This window comes from Felis catus, chromosome C2, assembly GCF_018350175.1.
Source record: "Felis catus isolate Fca126 chromosome C2, F.catus_Fca126_mat1.0, whole genome shotgun sequence".
NCBI classification, from domain to species: Eukaryota; Metazoa; Chordata; class Mammalia; order Carnivora; family Felidae; genus Felis; species Felis catus.
The window spans coordinates 4,144,366-4,161,315 of record NC_058376.1 but is presented as its reverse complement, the minus strand read 5'-3'; the positions used below and the strand labels follow the sequence as shown (position 1 = coordinate 4,161,315).

General features: G+C 59.1%; 1 protein-coding gene across 6 annotated transcripts in view; it reads right to left on the bottom strand.

Moving 5' to 3' along the window:
• PRDM15 (PR/SET domain 15) overlaps window positions 1-16,950 on the bottom strand; it is a 68,466-nt gene that overhangs the window by 25,443 nt on the left and 26,073 nt on the right. For 4 of the 6 annotated variants that reach the window (XM_045036576.1, XM_045036580.1, XM_045036578.1 and 1 more), the window contains 7 exons: window positions 10,045-10,146; window positions 8,518-8,742; window positions 6,822-6,951; window positions 5,219-5,400; window positions 4,964-5,058; window positions 4,399-4,486; window positions 1,345-1,512 (listed from right to left, as the gene is read on the bottom strand). In XM_045036576.1, the coding sequence (XP_044892511.1) occupies window positions 1,345-1,512; window positions 4,399-4,486; window positions 4,964-5,058; window positions 5,219-5,400; window positions 6,822-6,951; window positions 8,518-8,742; window positions 10,045-10,146 (990 nt within the window). The remainder of the gene's footprint in view (window positions 1-1,344; window positions 1,513-4,398; window positions 4,487-4,963; window positions 5,059-5,218; window positions 5,401-6,821; window positions 6,952-8,517; window positions 8,743-10,044; window positions 10,147-16,950) is intronic. The other 2 variants (XM_045036577.1, XM_045036579.1) reach the window with 2 other exon arrangements.

The following is a 16,950-nucleotide window of genomic DNA, read 5'->3' as shown; positions in this document are numbered from 1 at the left end:
CGGACTTCGGCTCAGGTCATGATCTTACAGTTTGTGAGTTCAAGTCCCGAGTCGGGCTCTGTGTTGACAGCTCAGAGCCTGGAGCCTGCCTCGGATTCTGCGTCTCCCTCTCTCTCTGACCCTCCCGTTCATGCTCTCTCTCTGTCTCAAAAACAAATAAACATTGGGGCGCCTGGGTGGCGCAGTCGGTAAGCGCCTGACTTCAGCCAGGTCACGATCTCACGGTCCGTGAGTTCGAGCCCCGCGTCGGGCTCTGGGCTGATGGCTCGGAGCCTGGAGCCTGTTTCCGATTCTGTGTCTCCCTCTCTCTCTGACCCTCCCCCGTTCATGCTCTGTCTCTCTCTGTCCCAAAAATAAATAAACGTTGAAAAAAAAAAAAAAACAAATAAACATCAAAAAAAAAAAATTAAAGAGGGTCTGCCTGAGCCGGCTCTGACACCAAGTCTGGGCGTCACCCGCAGCCCGGGTGCGTCCCCGCGACTGCTGTCTGCGTCTTCCCACTCGGGGATCCTGTCTGCGCGGCTCTGAGCCTGCCCTGTGGGGCCACCCCACTCCTCACTTCCATCGTCTCTCACTCCCCGTCCCACCGTGGAACCGACCCCCCTGCCATCCGTCTTCCTCTTGTACCTGGCTTCCCGTGAACCCACCACATAGGAGCAGTCCCCCGGCTCCCCTGCTACAACCGGTCTGGGCCATCTGGGGCCCGCAGGGAGGATGAGGAATGAGGGAGAAACTACTATGGCCCCAGCCAGCAGCATCTGCCCAGAACATTTTGCTCCGTGCACAGGACTGGAAGCACACCCCATACACAATTTCATACGCTGTTTTTCCCTTACTCTCTGTCATATTGAAAGCAGTATATGCTTTATTAGGTGCAGAGTATTCAATCCTATAAAGAATCCATTTTTTGGGGCGCCTGGGTGGCTCAGTCCGTTAAGCATCCGACTTTGGCTCAGGTCATGATCTCACGGTTCGTGAGTTCGAGCCCTGCGTCGGGCTCTGTGCTGACAGCTCGGAGCCCGGAGCCCGCTTCCGATTCTGTGTCTCTCTCTCTCTCTCTGTGCCCCTCCCTTGTTCATGCTCTCTCTCTCTCTCAAAAATAAGTAATTAAAAACAAAAAAACCCAGTTCTTTTTTTTTTTTTTTTTTTTTTTGACTCTTTCCCCACCGCAGAACATTTAGGATGTTTCCAAGAGTTCCCACGGACACACAGCACTGTTAAGGCCCCGAGGTACCTCTCTGTGCCTGGGGATGAGGACTCGACGGTGGGCGGGGCCAAACCGCGCAGGGGAGGCGCCCGCCCCACCCCATCCCAGGAGCTCACACCCAGGGCAGGCAGGCTCACCTTCCAGGTGCCTCCGCTGGTGGTCGAGCATGACGTCCTTGCGGTAGAACATTTTGTTGCAGACCTCACAAGCAAACTTCTTGTCCCCGTGCTTCTTCTTGTGCTTGGAGAGGTTACTGTTGGTGGAGAAGAATCTGAAACACATCTCACATTGGAACGTCTTGTCATCTGTCCAGAGAGCAAGCAGACACACGGCAACTTTTAGGTAAATGACACCGACTGCAGGATCGGCATCCCGGCCGTGAGAATGGCAAGGAGGCCCCGGTGACAGGCAGAGGCGCACGAGGGCCACACGGCCACGAAAAGCCATCGTCTGCGCTGCGGGAGCCCAGGGCTGAACCAGCTGCTCCTCGCCGGGGAAGACAGACACCAGCTCCTCTCTGTCACCGTCACCACACCCACAGGCCCCCTCCCCTCCCCAACCACCTGCCTCCGGTCATCCGGGTGTGATTCTGCAGCAGAGAGGGCTGAACTGCCACTGGCTTGGCCCCCACCCTCCACCCACCCCGACTGCAGCCCCAACCCCCAACCTGCATCCTTCCCGCCCCAAGGCTGAGCCTCCACCTGCTCCTCTGCAGCCCACCTGTCACCTGCCCTTCTCTGCCACCTTCCCACCCCACCCACACAAATGCCCGATTTCCGCCACCGCTCGCAGGCCTGTCTTGTTCTAGATGCCTCTTTAGCAGGCACCCCCCCCACTCCCCACCCCACCCCCACACCACTTCTGGGCTGGGACTAAGCAGCACAGCTGAGCCTCCCTCCCAGGCAGGTGGCCCGAGTCCTGGGGTCTGAGAGCCGCAGAAGGCGCAGCACTGTCCCCGGGGGTCAGCTTTCTCTGTCACAAGTGCCACCCGGTGCCTGTACTCCTAACTGTTCTCGACAGCTCAGCTGACTGGGACCAGGCTGCCACAGTGCAGGTGGCTTTTCCTGCCGGGGCACACACAGGTCACCAGTGCAGGAGTCCAGATGGGCGCCTGGTCCCAACGGCCACTTTCTGCCACCAAGTCTGCATTTATGTTTCAACAAAATGCAGCAACTAAGAGCAAATGCCTGCTACTTGGGACCTGATGCACCAGGACATGGGATGGTGGGTTTCTGGGACAGCTGCGCTGGACGGGGTGGGGCGCTTGGACGTGAACCCACACTGTTCTCTAAGTCTACACGTCCATAAGCTTCTCCCCATTCGTACAACTCCTTGGTTTAACGGTCTATGGAAGACACATTCTCCTAACTTGAATGATGGAGAAAAGTAGACGGTATGCAAACGACCTATGACACAAATGAGCTAGTCTCCAAGTTGTTCTTTGTTTTCTTTTTTTAAAATTTTTTTAATGTTTATTTTTGAGAGAGACAGAGCGAGCGAGCAAGCAGGGGAGGGGCAGAGAGAGAGGGAGACACAGAATCCGAAGCAGGCTCCAGGCCCCCGATGCAGGGCTCGAACCCACGAACCGCGAGATCATGACCTGAGCCGAAGAGGGACGCTTAACCGACTGAGCCACCCAGGTGCCCTGTTATTCTTTGGTTTCCATCGGAAACTTCTAACTTTGGAGATTAGAGAGAAGATGCACCTTAATTCACTGCTGCGGTTAATTCTATATAATGAAAAGAAAGAAACGCCTGGTTTAACAGGCCCTTTATTTGACGTGTACCGATAGCTGTTCTGACTCCTTTTGTTACTTTGTTTCATTTGTCAGATAAAAGGAGGCCAACTTGTCCCCCTGTCTTGAGGCTACCCCACCAGACACCGGAGGGCATGGGGACATCGCTCCGCACTCCTGCAGAGCCGCAGGTGGCCACATGGGGCGCCATCCTGACTCTGGCCACGAACGCAGCTTAGGCTCCTGACAGGTGCTGCATCCGTCGAAAAAGCTGGGGGGGGGGCCCAGATTTGAGGGCACTCCTGGGGTGCACAGCTCAGAATGCATGTGTGCCTGGAAGCTTCCGGGGCCACCACTTCATGCCGTGGACGGTGCGGAGCAGGTGGAGCTCAGGAAAAACGAGACTCGCGTGCCCTCGGAAAAGCCCCGTCACAGGAGCAGGTGGCCACACGGGGTGCCGTGGACAAACAAGCCAGGGCTCCAGGCCCGAGCACAGGACAGGACCCAGCAGATGCCTGGGAGTAGGAGCTGCCCTGTGGGACAGGCGGTGGAGGTTTACCTAAAACTGCTTAAAGGGTCTGAGACGGGACGTGAGAACCAGCCCACAGGTACAAGGGGTGCACGGAGGGGCCAACAGGAAAGGGGTTCGGAACCAAAGGCCAAGGTAGCAGGTGTCTGAGCCGCCTGCTGCTGGGCACCCCTTCTCGGCTGTGCTGGGACGCCCCGTCAGCCCCCTTCTCGGCTGTGCTGGGACTCCCCCGTCAGCCCCCTTCTCGGCTGTGCTGGGACTCACCCGTCACCTCCCCTTCTCGGCTGTGCTAGGACGCCCCGCTGTCTGTCACCCCCGCTGTCACCCACCCAGTGCTCTGTCTACTCCCTTCTGGTGGGAGCCTGAGCTCAGCCAGGGCCTGAGACGCGCACCCAGGCCCACAGAGGCCCCCCGGGCTCAAGGCCCGGGCAAGCGTGCGACACACACGAGTGAGTGAGTGAGTCCTGCGCTTTCAGGACCCGCGGACAGAACGGGCTCGGAGCAGAACCGGTCAATGCACGGCGGCACCACGGTCCCGGAGGCCGGCAGGCTCGGCGGGTAACGGAGGGTGGCCGGCGGAGGGAGGGCCTTCCAGCCAGTGAGGCGGAGCCCCCGTCCTGACGCTGTCGCCCCCCACCCCCCACCCCACGCCTCCAGGAATGTCTCACGCGGTCCGGGAGCACCCCGCGCCTCTCGGCCCACCTCCCACCGTTCTCGGGACAGCCTGGGGGTGGGGTGGGGGAGGGGGCAGGCACAGCCTCCCCCGGAGACCAAGAGGCCGCTTCCACCCGCGGCTCCTTCAGAATCAGTAACGACCGCTTCGAGGGGCTGCGAACGGAGGGAGGGGCCGCAAGTGCACCGGCTGGTTCCGAAGCGCCCGGCTTCCGTCCAGCCGGCGAGAAGCGCCGCGAGGGGGCGCCCGCTCACCTGTCCTGCAGTTGTGGAACTCGAGGGCGCTCTCGATGCGGAACGTCTTCTCGCAGGTGCCGCAGCGGTACCTGTACTCACTGTCCACCTGGCGACAGGGGAGCGCTGTTGAGGGGCAGGGGCAGGGGGCAGCTCCACCTCAGGACGCGCCCCCGACCTGCCTCTCGCCACGTCCCGGTGGGTAAGGTCTCCGTCCCCGCCCTGGTCTACTTTGCCGTCCTGTCTCTGCCGTAAGCCTGCTCTATGTCACCCTCCTGGTCCCCATTCCTGTCCTGCTCTATGTCGTTGCCCTGGTCTACGTCACCGTCCTGCTCTACGTCCCTGCCCACTACTCTCCTACAAGATTTAGGAACACGAGCAAGCTCTTATCCTCGCCGTCCAATTGCCCTGGAAGAATCCCCGTTTGGGTACCGCAGGGCGAACGCCGGCCCAGGGGCCCCTCCCCGCTCCTCCCGTCCCCCCCCCCCACCCCGCTGCCCCTCCTCCCCCTCCCCGGGGACCCCGTCTCCCTGCCGATCGCCCGCTGCACCTCCACAACCAGCACGAGAGCCCGGGCCCCGCGCACCTCGTTCCTGCTGTGCTTGTAGGAGACGTGCTGCTTCAGACTCTCCTTGCGGCTGAACAACTTGGCACATTCCTCACATTTAAACAGCTTGTCACCTAGGAGCCAACCGACGAAACGCTACTTCACGACTCCGGGCATTACCGGGGCTGCGCCCGCCCGCCCCTCCCCCCCCCCCCAACCGGGTCCACGGCCACCTCTCCCCCGGCCGGGGCAGCCCGGTCCCCGCCCCGAGGCGGGCGTCCCGCGGGGACTCACCGTGCGAGCGCACGTGCCTGCTCAGGTTGCTGCTGTTCTGGAAGATCTTGCTGCAGACGCTGCACTGGTACACCCGCCTGTGCTCCCCCAGCTGCCTGACGAGCTTCCTGCGGATGCCGTGCCGGCTGGACAGAATGAGACTCCTCTTGAGGGTGATGGCGGCGCTCGGATGATGCGGGAACCTGCCGGGTCAGACAGACACCTGGTGAGACAGGGGGCACACTGCGTCGTTGGGGAGGAAGCGCGAGGTCACCGCCATCTCGGAAAGGGCTCTTCCAAACCTTCCTAGCTCGCCGCGAGGAAGGAGGGAAGGCATTCGGGCACCACCCCGGCGTCAGGGGAATCTGCACGGGAGACACCGCTTGATCGTCCAGCATGGCCATGCTCCTGACTGCATTTTCACTCTGGCCACCAGGAAGCTCTCAGATGATGCCCCGGGAAGATCCCCGTTTCTCTCGCCTGGCCTGGCCTCTGCTCTGTTTTGTACTTTCTCTGACCCTGATTTTTAAAAATTTCTTCTCCCTTTTAAATGTCTTTCTGACGGCAAGCCACAGAAGTCCTCTGGGCAGTCAGACAGGGTAGGTTAACGAACAGGTGGCCCCGGTCTGCACGGGCTCCGGGATCAAACGGGGCCAGGCACATCGTGAGAACGTTAAGAGGCACTCCAAAAAAGCCCGAAAAGAAATCAGCATCAGCTTATTCCGCGTCAGAGCAAAGATTTATCCAGGAATGACAACTAGAATACAAAATATTTTCCTTGTTCACGAAAAGAAAAGAAAAGAAGAAAAGAGAAGAGAAAAGAAAAAAAGAAAAAAGAAAAGAGAAAAGAGAAAAGAGAGCAAGAGAAGAGAAAAGAAAAAAGAAAAGAAAAAAGAAAAAAAAAGAAAAAAGAAAAGAAAAGAAAAGAAAAGAAAAGAAAAGAGAAGGAAAAGAAAAACAACAAGGTGTTACATGTACAGAAACTTCTGTGACAGCAGCACTGTTCCCAACAGCCGAACGGTGGGAGGATCCCAGGTGCCCACTGATGGAGGAATCTGTCTACGGGATGGGATGCCAGCCTCGAGATGGAAGGACAATCTGACACCTGCTGGATGAGCCTCGAGCACGGCATGCGGAGCGCCACGGGCCGTCACAAAGGGGCCGGCATCGCATGCCAGCGCCCAGGCCGGGACCTCACACAAGGTACGTCCGTCTTCACGGAGACAGGGACGGGAGGGGGTGCCGGGGTGGGGGGAGAGGGACATGGGGAGTTAGCGTTCCATGAGGACAGAGTTTCAGTCCGGGAGGATGGAAAGTTCCAGAGACGGACGCGGCTGGAGGCTGCACAGAGCGCGGGTGCACTTAATGGCACCGAACTGTGCACCCAGGAGAGGTTCAGATGGTCAACCGTCCGCGACGTACAGTTCACCACACACACACACACACACACACACACAACCGCTTTTAACTGTCTTCACAGCGGACGTGGCATCACGCTCCCGAGTTCTGGAAGGATCCTGCCGTTCCCCAAGGACACCCGCTTCTTTCCCCCAGGAGGGGCGCCTCCCCGCCCGGGGGCACCTGCCGTCCACACGGCCGCCCCGGGAGCCTCAGCAGGACTCACTTTGGGACTGAAGCGGCGTCACCGGTGGTGGTGGCCAGCTTCCCCAGAACCAGCTCCATGATCCGCTCGTCCGGTGCCGCCGTCGCTGGCTCATCCGGAGGGACCTCGGTGACGATCTCCGCCACTTGCTCTGCGTGAAGGGGACGCGACAGCCGTGTCATCGCCAGGGCGGGGGACGGGACACGGCCAAACCAGACAACGCACCCGAGCGGACCGCAGCCAGGCCCACGTCGTAGACACGCGTTGCGAGACGCACGCGGGAGGAAGAAAGGAAAGAAGACTAGCGACGTGGCGGGATCCACGTAGCTACCGGTTTCGAAAGAGCAAAACGTTACTCTCAGCTCGAAACTGAAGTTATAATTTGTGATCTTTTCTAAAAGCAGAGCGGTTAGGCCGCGATCTCAGTCCCCAAACAAAACATCGTGATACGTAACGGGATCTTTCAACTTACTTAGTCCTAACGGAGATTCGGAAACACTGACTTTTAAAACCAGACCGGCCACCCTGAGTATGTTCAAAAGCGGACCATCGTGTTCTAGGAGGGCCAAACGCCAAATGATTACGGTAACAGGTGTCCTGGCCCGAACCTCCGGACAATGAACCACGGGAAGGTAACACGGTGGCTTCTGCCACTTTACCTGCTACACGTCTTCCTAATGCAACTAACAATGAGGGAAAGAACCACTTAGAGCTCTCAGCTCCCCTCTCGTCTTCTCCACCTGTTTAGGGAGAGACAGAGACGCTGCGCAGGGCAAGTCGAAGCCGCCTGCCCATCTCTCAGTTCCGACCAGAACACGGACCGAGAGCTGGCTGCAGAAGACTCACGGTGAGCCCGTATTGGGTGAAGGCTGCTCTCTGAATTCTTTTTCATTCTGGGAAAGAAGCAGCATTTCCTCTCGTTCTCAGGAAAGAAAACCGGGGCTCTACCAGACAGCAAAGGAAAGCTCTCAGCGGTCAACACGAAGGCAGCGAGGGGACCCAGCCCCAGCGTCACAGCTCGTCCTTACATGTGAGACCCCCCCCAGGGGTCTGCTGGCACCAGGCCGTGCTGGCAGAAGTCATGAGAGGACCGAGGGGGTGCAGGCCCTGCGCACCCCAGAGAGTGGGTCAGGGTCCCTCCAAACTCAACCGGGGATACCATCACGGAGAACGGGAGCAGGCCTCGGGCCCAGGCGACAGGGGAGTGGACGGCCGGGCTTTCACACGGTGAACCCACGCCAGAAACCCTAGTGGGTGGGTCTCACTCCACACGCCGCATGTAAGACGCTGGGCACAGAAAGAGGGATTCACGTGAAATCCCAGGACGGACAAGGCTAAGTCACGCAGACAAGGAAGAAAGTCTGGGAGATGGTAAGGTTCTCTGTCCTGACGGGGCACTCGTGACACAGGCGGGCCCCTTGTCAACATTCACAACCTGCACACTTTGCAGTGGTAACCATGTTTATACAGGAATTGTGCTCTAAAAGAACTGATTTAGAGGGAAAGGGAAAGGCCAGGTTCCCCTCTGTGTGCCTTGTGTATCCTAAGTGTTCTCACTTGCTGGTTCCCCCTCCCAGGGCCACCCCCGCCTGCTGGCTCCCCCTCCCAGGGCCACCCCGCCTGCTGGCTCCCCCTCCCAGGGCCACCCCCGCCTGCTGGCTCCCCCTCCCAGGGCCACCCCCGCCTGCTGGCTCCCCTTCCTAGGCCCAGCCCTCACCTGCTGGCTCTTTGCCTTCTATAATGTCTAGTGGCTGCTCAGGTTTTGATGCTTTGGGTTTTCTCCCTCTTCGAGGCTTTTTCTTCTGCTCTTTGGTGGCACCGACACTCTTGGGCACTGCAGGAGGCTCCCCCCGGGGCACGTCTGCTTCCTTCTCGGGAGCGGCTTCGTGCTGGCCGGCCGGGGGAAGGCTTTTGGCTTGTTCCAGGTGACCCAGCAGATGCTCTGCGGGAGAGGGGAGCACATGCACGCGGACACTGAGGCAGCCGGCGGTGTGCCCACTTCCTCTCCCCGCCCCCCGTTCTGTCTGTCTGGTTTTAACTTCATTTGCTGACCGTGTGTCCTCTTATGGGCAAATTAACTATTTCCACTGCTCTCGCAAAAAAAAAGCATTTTCACTGCGCCAAACATGACTACTACTTAAAAAGCAAATTAGGTGGTAAAAAGAGGGCCAGTTCAGCACGCGCCCACGCACACGGCTTTATGAAACACACAGGCATGCGAGCACACGCCGGTGCAAGCAAGTGCTGGGCAAGGGTGCACCGACATGGTAACGTGGCTGCCTCTGGACGGTGACATTCCAGGCAGGGCTGTTCCCTTTCCTCCTTACGCTCACTTACGTTCTTTAACTTATATGGTGAATTCGTGATACAATTACTCAAAAACGCGGCCTCTGAAGGGAAGTAATTCCGCGCGTGACAACTAAATGGTCTTTAAAAACCCTTTTGCAAAAAAAATAAAATAAAATAAAAAATAAATAAAAACCCTTTTGCTCTCCTCTCAACTGAGGAAAGCCCCCCGAGACCTCCCAAGGAGAGAGAACGACGAAACCACAGGGAACAGGCAGGCAGGGGTGGCTACGGAGCTCAAGAACAGACAGGGCCTAACCACGGAGGTAAGCACGGCTCAGGCCGGCCGGACGGCGGGGCAGCATCAGGGAGGGGGAGGGGCGGCCCACCAGGCATAAGGGGACGGACGGCCCAGGGGCCGAGGGTGCCTGGGCCCACGGCTGGGCCAGGGGCGATTCCCCCCGCCGTGATCTCAACGGGCTCAGCACAGGCCTTCGGCGCAAAGCGGTCGTCACTTCCCTGTGCCGTATTTAGGGCCACTTGTGCCGGGGGAGTGCCCCCAAGGAGCTGGGTCGTGGGAGGGAAAGAAAATTAAAAAGCAAACACAGCAAGTAACGTGACGCATGCTACAGGAAGGGCCTGGCACCTGGGCCACACGGCGGAACTAGGCGGCCCTGAGCCCACCTGGCTGGGGACACTTGGAAAGCCTGGATGACACAGAGACCCCAAGGGACCCCAGGCGCGCAGCGGGGAGGTCGAGGCTACGTGCCACAGCAGGTGCGGAGGAGGCCCCGTGAGGAGGGCCTGGGGGGCTGACGCGTGTGGCTCTGGGGACGCGGCTGGGGTCCACGCGGCCGCTCACATCCGGCCGGCCGCGCGTCGCCACGTGTGCACAGGGACGGCGTGGACGTGCCAGCACGGTGGTCGCCCCGCCCCGGGGCGCGCGCGCCGGGCTTACCGTTCAGGAGCTGCAGCTCCAGGAAGGTGGAAGAACACACCTTGCACGCCCACTGGCTGGGCTCCCGCTCCACCGTGGCGCCGCCTCCGGGGCTGCCTGCAGCTTCGAGAGAGCAGGGGCAAGGGTGACCCACAGCAGCTCGCGCCCCCAGGGCCCAGGGCCGCGGGGGACGGGCCTGTCCGCACACCCCCCTCCACCACGGCTCGGCACGTTCGGCGTTCCAGCTGCCATTCCCGGAGCCCTGCGTGCGTGGATGCCTTCGGTCCCCATGGGTGTGCCCATTTCACGGGGGAGGAAACTGAGCACAGAGGGGGGGGGCCGGAGCGGCCCGACGAGGGATCCGTCACGGGTTACAGACGCAGGACCTCCTCCGAGAAGCCAGACCGGTGGGACCACACGCATCCCTTACAAGACCGAGGGAAAAAAAAAAAAAAACCGCACCCTGCAGATTAAACGGAACTCCTCAACCTCTTCCTGGCTCCCACGAGAGACGGCAGAGCCCGAAACAGGCCGTCACTGTGGCCCCGGCCCGCACCTCCCGCTGGAGGTCGGCCAACACAACTTTCTGTGATGACACCAGGGCTCTGAAATCACGGCGTGTCTGGGGTGCCGGCCACGTGTGGCTACTGCCCCCGTGGGTTCGAGTGTTTAGTTTTGTTTACTTTGCACTAGAATTTCAACGGCTACTACCCAGGGCAGGTGGCCACCGAGCAGCCCCCGTGGTCCCTCTTCCTCACACGCCAAAGAAATCTGGGGACGGTTCACGGCACAGGGGAGGCCCTGCCTGTGAAGAGGGGAACTGGGGCCTCCTTTTAAAAACATTACTGACGCTCCCGTGGGACCTCAAAGAAGGGGATGCTCTAAGCGAGCCTCCGTTCGTGGTGCCATCGGGCAGCCGCCGGGGCTGGTCTGGGGCCACGAGCCCTCGCCACCAGCGCCACTCGGCCACTGCACCGCACGACCTATCGCGTCACCCCAAGGGCCACGCGTGCAGCAAACTCCTGGGTTCTTGGAAAAAATCACCCAGAGCTGCCATTGCACGTGCATTCGGCCCCAGGACAACGCACGCCTCTCTCCGTAGCAAAAACGTGCAAAAGCTTCCAAAGAAGAACGAAAGCGAAAGACCGCAGCAGGCCACTGCTACAACCGCTGGTGTGTATTCTGCGCGTCCTCCTAAAGTAACAAGGAGGGAAAATGCTGCACTGAAACGGCCCGAACTCCCCAGGGCGGATGCTGGGGCAGCAGCGTGGGGATGGGCCGGCCAGCCCCCTCTGTTCTCCCTCTTGCCTGTGAGTCCCCCGCGTGAAGACGGGCAGGACGAGACCGCGAATGAACGGGCGCCAGAGCTGAATTCCCACTCCTTGCTCACCCTCCCAAACACACGTGGCTCTACGGAGGCGAAGGACACGCGGGTATGTGGTGGCTTCAGGAAGGGACGCCGAGGGGTCAGCTGGAAGGGCACCCGGAGTCGAGGCCCTTTCTTCTGGTCCCAGTGAGCCGCCATCCCCAGTGGGACGGTCCCCACCCCCGTGATGGGGATTCAAATGAACCTGACACGAGAACATGCCTGGCTGATAGTCAACAGGACTAACTAGGAGGACGAGTCACGGCCGCTGTCCCCTCGTCTGGGGAAGAACTCGGTTTCCAAAAACTCTCCCTAAAAGATCACGATTTTTAAGAACAAAAATCAGCCAACAATCAGAAGGCAGCTCTTGATTGCCCATCACTTAAATATCCAACAAAAAAGAAGCATCGAGGCAACAGTGACACCTCACGGCCACGAATACCACGAATATGCCACAGACGAGCGATAGAGAAAACGCTTGAGAGGGGCTAGGCGGGGGGCGCCTGGGGCCTCGGTCCGTTAGGTGTCCCACTCTCGATCTCGGCTCAGGTCATGCTCTCTCGGTTCATGGGTTCAAGCCCTGCGTCCCGCTCTGTGCTGGGCATAGAGCTTGCGTGGGATTCTCTCTCTCTCTCTTTCTCTGTCTCTCTCTCGGTCCCTCCCCTGCACTCTCTCTCTCTTTCTGTCTCTCTCTCGGTCCCTCTCCTGCACTCTCTCTCTCTTAAAATAAATAAACATTTTTTAAAAAAGACAAGGGGCGTCTGGGTGGCTCAGTCAGTTAGGCGTCTGACTTTGGCTCAGGTCATGATCTTGTGGTTCGTGAGTTCGAGCCCGTGTCAGGCTCACCGCTGTCAGCGCAGGGCCTGCTTCGGATCCTCTCTCTCCCTCTTTCTGCCCCTCTCCCGCTCTCTCTCTCTCAAAAATAAATAAACATTAAAAAGAGAAGACAGGGGGCTCCTGGGTGGCTCAGTTTGTTGAGCGTCCAGCTTCAGCTCAGGTCCTGATCTCACTCGCGGTACATGAGTTCAATGCCCGCGTTGGGGACTCACTGCCACAAGCCTGTGGGCGCGGAGCCCGCTTTGGATCCTCCGTCCCCTCCTCTCTGCCCCTCCCCTACTTGCGTCCTCCCCAAAATGAACAAACATTTAAAAAAAGAAGAAGAAGAAGGCCTGGTGAGTTACAAGCCCACAGGGAAACGAAAGCAAGCGACAGACGCCACGCACAGTAGGACCTCGCCCGTGTGAGAACGCGGGGCCTTTCTGAGGAGCAGAAGACACGGACAGGGGCAGGGGCAGGGGCAGGGTCATCCTGCTGGTGGCCAGGGCCCCAGCGCAGAGCCGCAGGGGTGATAAGGATGCTCTCTATCTCAACGGTGGCACGGCTCACACAACTGCACGCCTCTGTCGAAACTCTGAGCTGCGCACCGAAGACTGCTGTTTGAATGTAGGTAAACCGTACGTGAGCCGGGCTGATTTTTCTCACGTACCAGAAGATGCCAGCAAAAATGCCAGGGTCATTAAAATGGGGACCTGAAAGTTCCCCACGTGTGATTAAGTGTGTTTACACTCGACCTTGTTCGTTACGAGAGCGGTTTTGAAAAATCTGCTGACAACATCCGGTGACGAGAGCCGACCTGAGCCCCTCGCGCCCACCCATTCACACCCACATGCTTCCCGGGCCTCCGTCAACGGTCCCCAGGCCCAGTTGGTGCACAGAAAAGAAATCAACCGTACTGCGAGCTCAAGAAAAAATGAGAAAAGGGGCCGCCTGGGTGGCTCAGTCAGTGAAGCGTCCGACTTCGGCTCATGTCATGATCTCACGGTTCGTGAGTTCAAGCCCCGCGTCGGGCTCTGTGCTGACAGCTCAGAGCCTGGAGCCTGCTTCGGATTCTGTGCCTCCCTCTCTCTCTGCCCCTCCCCTGCTCACGCTCTGTGTCTCTCTGTCTCAAAAATAAATAAACATTAAAAAAAAAAGAAAAGAAAAAATGAGAAAAGAAAATGTACTACCAGGAAGAAAAAATAGTAAAAGTTGGTTTGTTTGTTTTTTAAAAAGAGTGTGTCTGCTCCTCCCACTTTGCTGTGTTTGGACCACGGCTGTGCCGTCTACAAAATTGGCTGATTTTGGGGCGCCTGGGTGGCGCAGTCGGTTAAGCGTCCGACTTCAGCCAGGTCACGATCTCGCGGTCCGTGAGTTCGAGCCCCGCGTCGGGCTCTGGGCTGATGGCTCGGAGCCTGGAGCCTGTCTCCGATTCTGTGTCTCCCTCTCCCTTTGCCCCTCCCCCGTTCATGCTCTGTCTCTCTCTGTCCCAAAAATAAATAAACGTTGAAAAAAAAAATTAAAAAAAAAAAAAATTGGCTGATTTCTAAAAAAAATTTTTTTTTCAACGTTTATTTATTTTTGGGACAGAGAGAGACAGAGCATGAACGGGGGAGGGGCAGAGGGAGAGGGAGACACAGAATCGGAGACAGGCTCCAGGCTCCGAGCCATCAGCCCAGAGCCCGACGCGGGGCTCGAACTCACGGACCGCGAGATCGTGACCTGGCTGAAGTCGGACGCTTAACCGACTGCGCCACCCAGGCGCCCCCAAATTGGCTGATTTCTACAACAGATACATTTTGAAGCAAATCTGAAAGAGATAGAATGGAACCGGTGAGTCTTAGCAGTTCTGATGCTCACAGAGAAAGATTCTGAATAACTTCTGGGCAGACAGCTCCTCGTGCCCTGGCCCCCAGCACGATTCTTCTAGAAGATACCATGGTCCCTCAGGCCCATTCACCTTGCGTGGCCCCACTGCCACTGGCCCCAAGGTACAGTGATGGCCACAAAAGGCCCCTTCCCTCCCCTGCACTGCAGTGGTCTCAAGGGTGTGCAGACCAGAAGCCTCTGTGGTGGGAGGAGAGGTTAAGCCCTCTCCCTACCTGTCGGACCTGGCCAATCAGAATCACGCAGAGGCCCAGCTTCCTGTACGTTCCAGGCCCCTCTCCACAGGTCTCGGCACCCACACTAGAGTCTAAGAATCGGGCAGTGGTGGGGTCCCAACATATGGCTTCAACCAGGTGAGGGGTCCAGAACTCGCACCTGAGACCACCCGGGGCCCCAGGCACTCAAGGCGGGCAGCACCGGAGCAGGGTTCTAGAGGCTCCGTTGTGCCAGGAGGGGTTCCTGGGGAAGAGGCTGGTGGGAGGCCTGAGTGGTGGCCCTGTCACCGACCGACCACAGGCACCACGCACAACAGCAGACGTTACGCGTCCTCTGAGGAGCTCCCAGCACTGCCTGAGCGACGTCGTCGTCCAACAGGTGTAAGAAATAAGGACCCCAACTAACCAACCCCTTAACAGCGTTCAAGAACTTTCAGGACATTTCTAGGAAATACCTGCTTGTCATTCCTCCCAAAACGAAGACTGAAAAACCATCAAAGGTATTTCTGGAATTTCCGAGTGCCTGAGTTGGTTATCTGCTTGCCCGAATCAAATACTCCTTTAGGGGGACCGTGCCCGCCAGCTGACGCTGACATGATTACAGTCGTGTCCCGGGCTCTCAGAAGGAACGCACGGAGGACGACCACAGTCAACTCAGGGTTCCCCAGGGAGGGCGGCTGGGACACAACGAGGAGGGAGCTGTCTGGTTGGGCTCATTTCATTCAACTGCACCTTCTCAATGTCAGCTCCAGATGAGAGACTTCTCCCGCGGGGCAAAGCTAACGGCACTGCAACTCCGGCAGGAGGGCAGCCACCTTGCTCTGACTTTGACCTGGAGACTCGTGAGGGGGGAGACATCAGGCAGGACAGGACTGACGAGGTCAGCCTCTGGTACAACAAACCCCGAGGTGCGGGCTTGGCTGGCCCAGGGGCACAAGGCCGTAAGGAAACCTGAACACGAGAAAACCAGACCGGGAAGACCCCGGCCACCTTGCACAGCACCGATGGGCCCGGCCACGCCGTGCCCGGAAGTGAAGCCCGGCCCGGCCGGGCACCTCAGTCCTCCCTGGGGCCGGGCCAGGCACCTGGTTCCAGCAAATCCTAGCGGACGACTTAGGAGCAGCTGGGTGAAAAGCCGTGGGTGTCTCCAAGCTCCTCCTGCCCCCTTCACTATCGACATAACACCCCGTAAATATCTCTGTGAAGGCGACAAGCCTCTTACTGCCGACGGAGCCAGAGTGCAGGCCATCTGGCCGAGTGGCCCCCACAGACTTTCCCCGAGGACATCCTCAGTGGCTCCCACTCCACCACCCCCAGCCCGTGGTGGGTGGAAGGGTGGCCCTCCGAAATTCACATGCTCCTGCAGGCTTTGGATAGGGTCTCTGCAGGCGCAATTAAGGGCAGATGAGGTCACCCTGGAGCAGGGCAGACCCTAAGTCCAGCGACCGGTGTCCCTATAAGAGAGAACACAGAGGCACGGGGGAGAGAGGTCCAGGGGAGAGAGGTCCATGTGAAGACACAGGCAGGGACCAGCGTGATGCATCGACGAGCCGAGGAACGCCAAGGGCCGCTGGCAGCACCAGAAGCTGGGAGAAGCCTCTAGAAGGATCCAGTCTTGCCAACACCTGCTCCTGGACTTCAGGCTCCAGGGCTGAGAGGCGACCCATTTCTGCTGCTTACGGTCTGCGGTGCCTGGTGTGGGCAGTCGCCCGGACTCGTCTCCTCACAGGCTGCTGGCACAGGGACGGCCAGAAGGGCTCCACCGGGGGGAGGGGGGAACCTCAACTACACGGCACAGACCAGAACCTCACTTATGTGAAGACTCTCACTCTACAGAGCTGCTTCGTGTCACGACGGGCTCGTGATCAGGAAACCATTTTGTCAGAATCCTGTGCTGTGGGGGGTCAGAAGCAAAGAGGGTTGTTTCTCCCCCCCAGCAAGTAACCGTGGCAACAACAGGTGCGTCCGCCCTTGGCGGCTCAGGTGAGGCTATGATCCGCTGAGCTCACAGGCCAAACGTGCTACAACAGCGGTGGCCTCGCGTGGTCTCAGGCTGCACCGCGAGGACTCACTACTGGGCAGGACAGACAGAAGTTCCACGGGCCGCCGGATTTGGGCAAATCACACACACGACCTTCGCTAGGTCCTTCCTGGAACACGCGGGCGCGCACTCGCACACGGACCCACACACGTGAGCACACAACCCCAGGAGGAGGCTGCCACGAGGAGGCCGGCACCGGCCCCGGAGCCAGATCCGGGTCTGAATCCTGACTCCACCTCCCACAGTGCGGCTCGAGGCAGGTTCCCTGACCTCTCTGTGCTCCGTTCCGCTGCCTCAAACAGAGACAGTCGCCCCAGCTAGCAGGACGGCGGGGATGATCTCCGCCCCTCGTGCCCTAGCGCCCAGATCTCTCGGGGAGAACGTTCCACCTGCCGGTGTCTGGCTGAGGGGCGGGCCCAGACATCTGACAAGCAGCACAGGAGCCCCAACCACGTGGGGTCAAGAGCAGCCCCCTCTGTTCCCCACACCCTGCCCGCACGGCTCCCCCTCGACCACAAGGCGCCTGTGGGCAGCCAGGGGCCCGGGTCCCGACAGCGAGGCCTGGCAGGAGGCGGACGCGGGACGGGGGGGGGGGGGGGGGG